Raw genomic sequence first — 12445 nt, forward strand, 5'->3', positions numbered from 1 at the left:
GTGACTATGTGTGCTTTCCAAAACATGTCTTTATTCGAAAATCGAGCAGTTGGTTTTTTCAAATTCCTGTCTTTTTTTAAGAATTTCTCGAAAAAAAATCTGGACAGGATTATGGCCAACGCTCCTGGAGGACATCTAAGAATTCTACAAGGTACTACCATATATCGTTGAAAAGGTGACTATGTGTGCTTTCCAAAACATGTCTTTATTCGAAAATCGAGCAGTTGGTTTTTTCAAATTCCTGTCTTTTTTAAAAAAAATCTGGACAGGATAATGTCCAATGCTCCTGGAGGACATCTAAGAATTCTACAAGGTACTACCATACATCGTTGGAAAGGTCACGATGTGTGCTTTCCAAAACATGTCCTTATTCGAAAATCGAGCAGTTGATTTTTTCAAATTCCTGTCTTTTTTAAAAAAATTCTGGAAAAAAAATCTGGACAGGATAATGTCCAATGCTCCTAGAGGATATCTAAGAATTCTACAAGGTACTACCATACATCGTTGGAAAGGTGACGATGTGTGCTTTCCAAAACATGTCCTTATTCGAAAATCGAGCAGTTGGTTTTTTCAAATTCCTGTCTTTTTTAAAAAAATTCTGGAAAAAAAATCGGGACAGGATAATGGCCAATGCTCCTGGAGGACATCTAAGAATTCTACAAGGTACTACCATACATCGTTGGAAAGGTGACGATGTGTGCTTTCCAAAACATGCTCTTATTCGAAAATCGAGCAGTTGGTTTTTTCAAATTCCTGTCTTTTTTAAAAAAATTCTCGAAAAAAAATCTGGACAGGATAATGGCCAATGCTCCTGGAGGACATCTAAGAATTCTACAAGGTACTACCATACATCGTTGGAAAGGTGACGATGTGTGCTTTCCAAAACATGCCCTTATTCGAAAATCGAGCAGTTGGTTTTTTCAAATTCCTGTCTTTTTTAAAAAAATTCTGGAAAAAAAATCGGGACAGGATAATGTCCAATGCTCCTGGAGGATATCTAAGAATTCTACAAGGTACTACCATACATCGTTGGAAAGGTGACGATGTGTGCTTTCCAAAACATGTCCTTATTCGAAAATCGAGCAGTTGGTTTTTTCAAATTCCTGTCTTTTTTAAAAAAATTCTGGAAAAAAAATCGGGACAGGATAATGTCCAATGCTCCTGGAGGACATCTAAGAATTCTACAAGGTACTACCATACATCGTTGGAAAGGTGACGATGTGTGCTTTCCAAAACATGCCCTTATTCGAAAATCGAGCAGTTGGTTTTTTCAAATTCCTGTCTTTTTTAAAAAAATTCTCGAAAAAAAATCTGGACAGGATAATGGCCAATGCTCCTGGAGGACATCTAAGAATTCTACAAGGTACTACCATACATCGTTGGAAAGGTGACGATGTGTGCTTTCCAAAACATGCCCTTATTCGAAAATCGAGCAGTTGGTTTTTTCAAATTCCTGTCTTTTTTAAAAAAATTCTCGAAAAAAAATCGGGACAGGATAATGGCCAATGCTCCTGGAGGACATCTAAGAATTCTACAAGGTACTACCATATATCGTTGGAAAGGTGACGATGTGTGCTTTCCAAAACATGTCCTTATTCGAAAATCGAGCAGTTGGTTTTTTCAAATTCCTGTCTTTTTTAAAAAAATTCTCGAAAAAAAATCGGGACAGGATAATGGCCAATGCTCCTGGAGGACATCTAAGAATTCTACATGGTACTACCATACATCGTTGGAAAGGTGACGATGTGTGCTTTCCAAAACATGTCTTTATTCGAAAATCGAGCAGTTGGTTTTTTCATATTCCTGCCCTTTTTGAAAATGTATCGAAAAAAAATTTTTTTGAGAGAGTTACAGAGAGAGTTACTTTTCAGTTACAAACATTGAATGTTAGAGCTTTCTGTAAAAATGTTAATTACATATAATCATATACATGGGAATGTATACTTTTCAACTCTATAAAATAGTTCATAAGTTTTCCCATATTGAGCAAATTTTTTATTGAGCAAATGTTTCATTACAATTTGAACATGACTGTGTTTGCTTCCAAATTAAGCATCTCCAAAAGATGTCTGGTAAGGAACAAATTGAGTTTTCATTCATTCGTCGTTATTTGTGTTTATGTTGCCTGATCAGTAATTAATAATGTACGTAGTTTGTTTCTATTTCAACGTCTATAAAGAGAGCTAGTATCCACCAAACGAGAATAAGCTGCTAAGTGCAAATGCTAGGCCAGCGAGGGCCAAATCAGTACCCTGTGGTTTTTCTCTCAGCAGAGAAGTTTTTTTTTTGTTACGAGCGAGCTCTCTTTCCACAAGCAGAAATTAAAACAAACCAAGAACATTCGGTGAATAATATTGCAGGTTAGGCAATTTGCAATTTTATTTCGCATGTAGACAAAACAATTGTACTCACGCAAACATAGCCAAATAATTGGGCCCACCGCTGTCATAGTCTATAACAGGCATTGGCACTGCTTTTTGCCTATTTGTGCGTGAGTACAATTGTTCATTCAGAGTTTGAAATAATTCTCTAACTGTAGTAGATGCAATGTAAGCAAGACCATTGGTCGTGAGTGAGAGTGCAAAATTACTCTCTGTCTGCTAAATGTTTATTGGCGATCGTTCGACAAATGCTCCATTCGCCAGCCGGTAATCAAAACAACTCTTTCTCTCTCTCTCTCTCTCTCTCTCTGATCTGTCAGTGCAGAACATGGGGAAATGTTGGAGCGTAGCAAATTTCTCTTGCAGCTTTCCAATTGCAAAAGATGCTTTATGGCTACACGGATGGTACAGTTTATTCATCGAAATGAAGCACCATTAGCTTCTTTGAACTGCGACATGCGTAAGACAACGTAAGAGCTGTTAGAAAAAATAACAAGTAAAAAGGCGTTAAGTTCGGCCGGGCCGAACTTTGGATACCCTCCACCATGGATCTCATTTGTCGAGTTCTTTTTGCGGCATCTCTTCTTAGGCAAAACAAGTATGTTGATGGTCATGAGAGAATCCGTCGTACAAAATTTCAGGCAAATCGGATAATAATTGCGACCTCTAGAGGCTCAAGAAGTCAAGATCCCAGATTTGTTTATATGGCAGCTATATCAGGTTATGAACCGATTTGAACCTTATTTGACACAGATGTTGAAAGTAAGAATAAAATACGTCTTGCAAAATTTCAGCCAAATCGGATAGGTATTGCGTCATATAGAAACTCAAGAAGTCAAGTCCCCATATCTGTTTATATGGCAGCTATATCAGGTTATGAACCGATTTGAACCATACTTGGCACAGTTATTGGATATCATAATAAAATACTTCGTGCAAAAATTCATTCAAAGCGGATAAGAATTGCGCACTCTAGAGGCTCAAGAAGTCAAGACCCAAGATAGGTTTATATGGCAGCTGTATCAAAACATGGACCGATGTGGCCCTTTACAATACCAACCGACCTACACTAATAAAAAGTATTTGTGCAAAATTTCAAGCGGCTAGCTTTACTCCTTCGGAAGTTAGCGTGCTTTCGACAGACAGACGGACGGATATGGCTAAATCGACATAAAATGTCGCGACGATCAAGAATATATATACTTTATGGGGTTTCAGACGAATATTTCGAGCAGTTACAAACAGAATGACGAAATTAGTATACCCCCCATTCTATGGTGGAGGGTAAAAAAAAGAAATATAAAGGTTGCCCAAAAAGTAATTGTGGATTTTTTAAAAGAAAGTAAATGCATTTTTAATAAAACATAGAATTAACTTTAATCAAATATACTTTTTTTAAACTTTTTTTCTAAAGCAAGCTAAAAGTAACAGCTGATAACTGACAGAAGAAAGCATGCAATTACAGAGTCACAAGCTGTGAAAAATTTGTCAACGCCGACTATATGAAAAATCCGCAATTACTTTTTGGGCAACCCAATAGAATCATTCTAGTGAAAGCATTCGTCAAGTTAGGTTGCATTATGGAGCAAAAAAAAAAAACTTTTTCGCCTTAGTGCGAAACTATTTTATATGGATTTAAAAGAGAAAAAAAAAGTTTCTATAAAACAATTTTTAAATATCGAAAAAAGGTGTTTTATACGAAGACTATATTAAAAAAAATTATAACTTTCATTATATTAAAACTCTACACAATTTTATCGGAAATACACAAATGAAATTGTAGCTGTATGGATTGTTTAAATATACCGTATGTATTGTAACAATCGTCTGGAAAAAATGTTTTACACAATTTTATTTGGTTGTGAACAAAAATAAAAAAGTTTGCCTCGTCGGTGGATGGTCTCATGTTGTAATCTAACAACAGGTCGAAAAATAGTTTTATGATTTCAAGAGTAGAATGTCCAGCATTAGATGCAATGGTTTTGCTTTACCCACCACCACTCAATAGAATAAAATCGAAAAAAATAGTAAAAAATCTACCGTTTATGAATGATTAAATATAGCTCACTGAACTTTTAATGGTTAGAGGTAAGATGTTAGCGAGATCATGTGCATAATTTCATGGCCCTAGGTGGTCATTAAGCCCCCTTAAGTTGGTTGATTAGGCTTGGTTTTTGGTCCGATTTTAAAAACTTTACTGGATAGTGCTCAAAATTCCCTATATAAAAGTCCGCTTTAGGTCTACAGAAGTTTAGTTGCTTGACTATGGAAAGCCAAAGGAAAAAGTCAAAGCTAAAGAAAAAAATCCATTCATGTTGCTTTGATAGTGTGTAGATGCTTAAACTGAGTGCTTAGGAAGTCAAGTAAAGTTATTTTGATTTTTTTGGTTGCTTTTGCTGTTACGTTGCTTGTTTCTTTTTCGTAGTCCTAGCTAAAAGCATGCCATTCTCTACATGTTTATTATTAGCATTTATTTTTGTGGTGGCACGCTGCTGTTCTCTGGCACACACATATGTTTCACATAATTTTTCTACGTCGCTTTCTCGCGCGTAGTGAGATTGCAAAATTACTCTCTGTCTGCTAAATGCTTATTGGTTATCGTTCGACAAATGCTCAATCAGCTTAGAAATATATATTTTTAAAGCTTAGAAATATATATTTTCATAACAATTTGTTCTACATATTTTGTAAGAAACCAACATTTAAAAATCTACTATTCATTAAGTTTTAAACATGAAAGACTGAACTTTTATAAAAAACACGGTTTACATAGTAAACCAAAAAAGAGAGAAGTATATACAATTTTTTAATAAGAAAATTTTTGTTAAGTTTAAAAGGTTTACATTCTAGTGCATTTTATCAAACAATAAAAAAATATAAGATACAATGTTACACAGTGGATTTTGGCATTGGTTGCTTTGAAGTTTTATTTCGCGTGTAGAGCAAACAAAAATATATGTCCATGCCCGGCCTACACAAAGTAAAGTATAGACACCTCACACTATGTTCAAAAGTTCAAAAAAGCTTGTAACAGAAGTGGAATAAGTAAACAGCGCAGACGCAATATGCGAGTACGCTAATAACACAAGCGACCTCTATGGGAAAACTTATTAGTTATTTTATAGAGTTGAAAAGTATACATTCCCATGTATATGTTTACATGTAATTAACATTTTTACAGAAAGCTTAATATCTAACATTCAATGTTTGTAACTGAAAAGAGCGACATAGAGTACACAACAGAACGGCTAGACAACTACATTCTCTCTCAAAAAAAGACAGGAATTTGAAAAAACCAACTGCTCGATTTTCGAATAAGGACATGTTTTGGAAAGCACACATCGTCACCTTTCCAACGATGTATGGTAGTACCTTGTAGAATTCTTAGATGTCCTCCAGGAGCATTGGCCATTATCCTGTCCAGAATTTCTTCGAGAATTTTTTTAAAAAAGACAGGAATTTGAAAAAACCAACTGCTCGATTTTCGAATAAGGACATGTTTTGGAAAGCACACATCGTCACCTTTCCAACGATGTATGGTAGTACCTTGTAGAATTCTTAGATGTCCTCCAGGAGCATTGGCCATTATCCTGTCAACATTTTTTTTCCAGAATTTTTTTAAAAAAGGCAGGAATTTGAAAAAACCAACTGCTCGATTTTCGAATAAGGACATGTTTTGGAAAGCACACATCGTCACCTTTCCAACGATGTATGGTAGTACCTTGTGGAATTCTTAGATATCCTCTAGGAGCATTGGACATTATCCTGTCCCGATTTTTTTTCCAGAATTTTTTTAAAAAAGACAGGAATTTGAAAAAACCAACTGCTCGATTTTCGAATAAGGGCATGTTTTGGAAAGCACACATCGTCACCTTTCCAACGATGTATGGTAGTACCTTGTAGAATTCTTAGATGTCCTCCAGGAGCATTGGCCATTATCCTGTCAACATTTTTTTTCCAGAATTTTTTTAAAAAAGGCAGGAATTTGAAAAAACCAACTGCTCGATTTTCGAATAAGGACATGTTTTGGAAAGCACACATCGTCACCTTTCCAACGATGTATGGTAGTACCTTGTAGAATTCTTAGATGTCCTCCAGGAGCATTGGCCATTATCCTGTCCCGATTTTTTTTCGAGAATTTTTTTAAAAAAGACAGGAATTTGAAAAAACCAACTGCTCGATTTTCGAATAAGGACATGTTTTGGAAAGCACACATCGTCACCTTTCCAACGATGTATGGTAGTACCTTGTAGAATTCTTAGATGTCCTCCAGGAGCATTGGCCATTATCCTGTCCAGATTTTTTTTCGAGAATTTTTTTATAAAAGACAGGATTTTGAAAAAACCAACTGCTCGATTTTCAAATAAGGGCATGTTTTGGAAAGCACACATCGTCACCTTTCCAACGATGTATGGTAGTACCTTGTAGAATTCTTAGATGTCCTCCAGGAGCATTGGCCATTATCCTGTCCAGATTTTTTTTCGAGAATTTTTTTAAAAAAGACAGGAATTTGAAAAAACCAACTGCTCGATTTTCAAATAAGGGCATGTTTTGGAAAGCACACATCGTCACCTTTCCAACGATGTATGGTAGTACCTTGTAGAATTCTTAGATGTCCTCCAGGAGCATTGGACATTATCCTGTCCCGATATTTTTTCCAGAATTTTTTTAAAAAAGACAGGAATTTGAAAAAACCAACTGCTCGATTTTCGAATAAGGGCATGTTTTGGAAAGCACACATCGTCACCTTTCCAACGATGTATGGTAGTACCTTGTAGAATTCTTAGATGTCCTCCAGGAGCATTGGACATTATCCTGTCCCGATTTTTTTTCGAGAATTTTTTTAAAAAAGACAGGAATTTGAAAAAACCAACTGCTCGATTTTCGAATAAGGGCATGTTTTGGAAAGCACACATCGTCACCTTTCCAACGATGTATGGTAGTACCTTGTAGAATTCTTAGATGTCCTCCAGGAGCATTGGCCATTATCCTGTCCAGATTTTTTTTCGAGAATTTTTTTAAAAAAGACAGGAATTTGAAAAAACCAACTGCTCGATTTTCGAATAAGGGCATGTTTTGGAAAGCACACATCGTCACCTTTCCAACGATGTATGGTAGTACCTTGTAGAATTCTTAGATGTCCTCCAGGAGCATTGGCCATTATCCTGTCCCGATTTTTCTTCGAGAATTTTTTTAAAAAAGACAGGAATTTGAAAAAACCAACTGCTCGATTTTCGAATAAGGACATGTTTTGGAAAGCACACATAGTCACCTTTTCAACGATGTATGGTAGTACCTTGTAGAATTCTTAGATGTCCTCCAGGAGCGTTGGCCATAATCCTGTCCAGATTTTTTTTCGAGAAATTCTTAAAAAAAGACAGGAATTTGAAAAAACCAACTGCTCGATTTTCGAATAAGGACATGTTTTGGAAAGCTCCTGTCGTGACCTTTCCAACGATGTATGGTAGTACCTTGTAGAATTCTTAGATGTCCTCCAGGACCATTGGTCATAATCCTGCCCAGAATATTTTTTTTATAAATTTTTCATTTTTCTCAGTACTACGGTAATAGATATTTTTAATTTGGTGTTTTTGATTCAAAGCATTGATATTTTACTCCAAATTTTGTTATGGTTTTACTTTTTTTTTACAAATATTTGCAAAAATTGATAAAAAGTAAGAAATTTAATTAATTTCTCTTGTTTTTTGGTTGTGTTAAGTATTTACAGAGCTCTGCTAACCCCTCAGTGGATCTCTGTTAATACTTCTGTTACTCTCTCTCGCACTCTGTTAACAAAGCGGTTTGTGTCTCTGCTAGTTAAATTCGGAATTTATCTTCACACACATCATCTTTGGATAGATATCCACCGCCCAGAAGCCTTAAGGTGGATCTACATGATGTAGAGCGTGAGGTTCAGCGCTACAGAGAACCTCTAGATCAAGAGGCATATCAAGCAGGTCTAGACAACATACATGCAAACACGGTAGCAGATGCGGTAAATGGCTACCAGGTGAATGGTCCTTGGAGAATGAGCGCCTTCCATTGCACCTGAAGGAATTGACCACCCCCGGCAAACCAGATTAGTTCTGGCTCAATTACGTTCTGGCAGATACAGCCGCCTCAACTGCTACAGAGCAAGGATTGATGGCAATGTCCCGATTGTAGCCAGGGACCGCACGATACACGTTACCTGTTTAACTGCCCAACCAGACCCACTCGACTCAGACCCAGATCCCTGTGGACGCAACCCATCTTAGTCGCAGAGTTCCTGGGCGTTGACACTTAACAAAATCAAGCAGACGAAAGATAGATAGACAAACTGCTACAACAACAACAACGATGATTGAAATTTTTTTAAAGGGTGATTTTTTTGAGGTTAGGATTTTCATGCATTAGTATTTGACAGATCACGTGGGATTTCAGACATGGTGTCAAAGAGAAAGATGCTCAGTATGCTTTGACATTTCATCATGAATAGACTTACTAACGAGCAACGCTTGCAAATCATTGAATTTTATTACCAAAATCAGTGTTCGGTTCGAAATGTGTTCAAATTTTGACAAATTTTGTTCAGCGATGAGGCTCATTTCTGGTTGAATGGCTACGTAAATAAGCAAAATTGCCGCATTTGGAGTGAAGAGCAACCAGAAGCCGTTCAAGAACTGCCCATGCATCCCGAAAAATGCACTGTTTGGTGTGGTTTGTACGCTGGTGAAATCATTGGACCGTATTTTTTCAAAGATCCTGTTGGACGCAACGTTACGGTGAATGAACACATTTCGAACCGAACACTGATTTTGGTAATAAAATTCAATGATTTGCAAGCGTTGCTCGTTAGTAAGTCTATTCATGATGAAATGTCAAAGCATACTGAGCATCTTTCTCTTTGACACCATGTCTGAAATCCCACGTGATCTGTCAAATACTAATGCATGAAAATCCTAACCTCAAAAAAATCAATTAAATAACCTCAATCAATTCAATTAAAAAATTAACTGATTCAATTATTTATTAAGTATCTTATTCAATTAAATAATAACGGCGTGGAACACTAGCTTTTTTTCTTTCGTCACTCGATTCGTTCGCCAATTTTATGAATTCGCCAATTGAACAGCTGTTTCTCTCTATAAAATCAGCTGTTTTCAATGAATTGACGAACGAATCGAGTAACAAAAAGAAAAAATGTTAGTGGTCCAGGCAGTAAGTATTTCCAATTAATTTTTAATGGAAGTATAGTACTTTTTTGGACCCACCAGCACTGTTGTATTGTTGTTGTTGAAGCCACATTTTCATGTGGTGGTGGCCATTCCCGTCTAGCTCTAACCAAGCTCGTATCGGTCCAAGGACCCGATTGCCGCGGGACCAAGGTGGCCATTGGTTATTTAAACGCGCCTTGTCATTTCGAGCATCATAGCCACTCAGTATTTGTGCAAGAGCCGGTGCCTTCCGCCCCTCACTGAGACTCTCCGCTTATTACCGCTGATTGTCCGCGACTGTCGATGCAGCTACTCCGTACGGAGTATTCTATTATCCACCACCTGTGCACGCGCCCGGTATCTCGCAGCTAAGCTTCTCATCACAGCAATGAACACCACACAGATCGGACCTCACAGATTGGCCGGCTCACAGCACCCCGCAGTGTTGGTGCTAGGGTGCTACTGTTGCGTATATTGCCGCACGGGAGTGGTCGGAGGTGTCATACACCGACGACGACGACGCCCACCCACTGCTAACCCACTGCTATGTTCGCACAGCACCTTGCAACATATTCATTTCGACTTTACTCCCGTAATGAAGTAAGGCCAGTGCAAGATCGGAAATTTACCGACTCCATGCACCAGTTACACCTCACCGACCAATGATGAAGGCGGTTCTGGCGAAACGAAAAGAACCAGGGCCCGGCTCGAATCAGAAGCGTGCGGAAAAGGCACTCCGGGATGTGCCTCTCCGATGACGAAAAAAGGACGAAGCCTTTCACTGAAGCCCTTGCCGATTGAAGACTCCATTGAGTCTATGCAGTGCGTACAACCGGCTGTCCCACTGCTGTCGCAATTATGCTGTTTATCGATTAGCTAAGTTCAACTTCCTAATTCGATTGAGTTATGTCCGTTTGTCTGTGTTCAAATCGCCTATTTTGTATTTATTTATTTCTAAGAGACATAGTATACAAAAGTTTTGTAAATGTTGCCTTTGTCAACATTTGCTTTTTCAAAGAGCTTTGAGATCACACGTTTTACGATAAATTTATTCCGTCTTGAAATAATTCATACAATCCGCTATTGTCCGGTTGCAGATGTGGGCTTCTCTATGTCTATTACAAATATCCGATTCTGTGTGCTTTGCGATTTTTATGAAGAATTGTTTATAGCACATATTTCCTACGGTGAAACGCGTTTTTGTAATTTTAACTTACTTTCCCAGTATGTCGTCCATATCACCACGTGATGGAGTCACACCTCGATATCTGCCCTTGCACGATAACGGCATTAGTTCATCAGCAGGATATGCATTATCCATATAAGCATGGTAGGCATGATAAAACATATCTCTGGATTCCTCTCTAAAACGTAGTAGAAAAAAATTAGTCAGACATATAGTAATGCTTTTCTATTCTGTAAGATTTGAAATACCTTAAAGCTTCACGTTCCTTGTTTGACATATTCTGGGTGGGAATTGAATCGCTGCTTGCCAGAACGGTAAAAAGGCACAAGGCCAATATTAGTGATAGCGAAAACGTCATATTTTTGGGTTTATTTAACGATGATATGTTAGTTGTTACTCCACTTGTTGTGTTTAGGAAGCATTGAGAAGTTCTCTTGATTTTTGGCATTTTGTTTGTTTGTTTTGGGGGAAATGTGATTTTTTGCACTTGTTTTTTTCTATCACCAGGAGTTGCAGTCTTCTTTGTTTAATATATATTCTAAGACTTCTGGTGTATTTCGTTAGATTATGGTTTTATTGACCTTCACTGTGCGAACCTGTTATTTCTCACCGTGTTTCGTTAACATCTCTCGGCCACTTTCAGTATGTTGCTTTGGCATAGGGTCTTAGCAAGTTTCTTCTTAAATTTACTCATTTTCTTATGTTTTACTACACTTGTAATTATAATGTTGTCGTCGATCCACTACCACTGTTTTTTAAAGAATAATTAATATACAATACAAAAAAAAACTTCTCAAAATAAGATCAAGGTGAATGTTAAGGCAAATTATAATTTATCGCACTGTGTACATCTACACATTATATCTCGCTAATTTTTTTCATTGTTGTAAACGTTGCAGTGTTTGAACACGTCAAATATTCGTTATTATTATCGAATAATTAAAACTATATTTTTATACACATACACTTCATGCAGCCCGTTTGCGGTCATGTTTTCGTTTTATGGCCAAAATCCCGATGTGTGCTTTATTTTCTTTTTATGAAATGTGTCAATTTTTAACTGGTTAATGTTTGGTCGGTGGGGAATGATAATATCAATTGCATAAAGATAATTTTGTTCTACAACAAAGTACTACAACTGCATTAATTTCCTAATATATTTGCAATATTAAGAGAATGACTGTTTTATCTTCTATTTATTTACACTTAAATGCTTAATTTTCACATTCCCAATTTATATTCTTTTTCACATAGGAGACGGCCCCCTTTTCTGAATGACAACTGACAACTCAGCGGCCAATGTTTTCAATATTTTACAACAAAAAAAACACCAAATTAAGACATATGTCAAGTGTGCAAATTTTTATGTGAACCTAAACAAAAACGCAAAATGATAGCCATCATGGGCAATTTATGTTTGAACATTATTAAGACAATTTTTGCAATTTTGTCAACTTGTATTCTAAAATTGCTATAGTACAAATGTTTTCTCAAATAAAAAAGTTGTACAGATCGTCTGGGACATGTGAAACTGACAATACCACCTTAATGGGTACTTTACATGGCACATCATGAATCGTAGTCATTGTAATAGTATTGGTGAAAATGATGTTGCATGCTTCACATCATGGCGAAACAATTAAAGGGGGTCTCATTTGTACAACAACCACAAATTATATGGT

At 36.8% G+C, this 12445-nt stretch overlaps 1 protein-coding gene across 1 annotated transcript in view; it reads right to left on the minus strand.

The window, feature by feature from the left end:
• Nucleotides 1-12042, minus strand: part of LOC106086328 (ER degradation-enhancing alpha-mannosidase-like protein 3) — a 49955-nt gene extending 37913 nt beyond the window's left edge. The window contains exons 1-3 of the mRNA XM_013250961.2: nt 11968-12042; nt 11012-11511; nt 10795-10941 (exon numbers count right to left, since the gene is read on the minus strand). Coding sequence (XP_013106415.2) covers nt 10795-10941; nt 11012-11211 — 347 coding nt within the window. The 5' untranslated portion in view covers nt 11212-11511; nt 11968-12042. The remainder of the gene's footprint in view (nt 1-10794; nt 10942-11011; nt 11512-11967) is intronic.
• Between the last annotated feature and the right edge of the window lie 403 nt (nt 12043-12445).

Source organism: Stomoxys calcitrans, chromosome 3 (assembly GCF_963082655.1).
Source record: "Stomoxys calcitrans chromosome 3, idStoCalc2.1, whole genome shotgun sequence".
NCBI classification, from domain to species: domain Eukaryota; kingdom Metazoa; phylum Arthropoda; class Insecta; order Diptera; family Muscidae; genus Stomoxys; species Stomoxys calcitrans.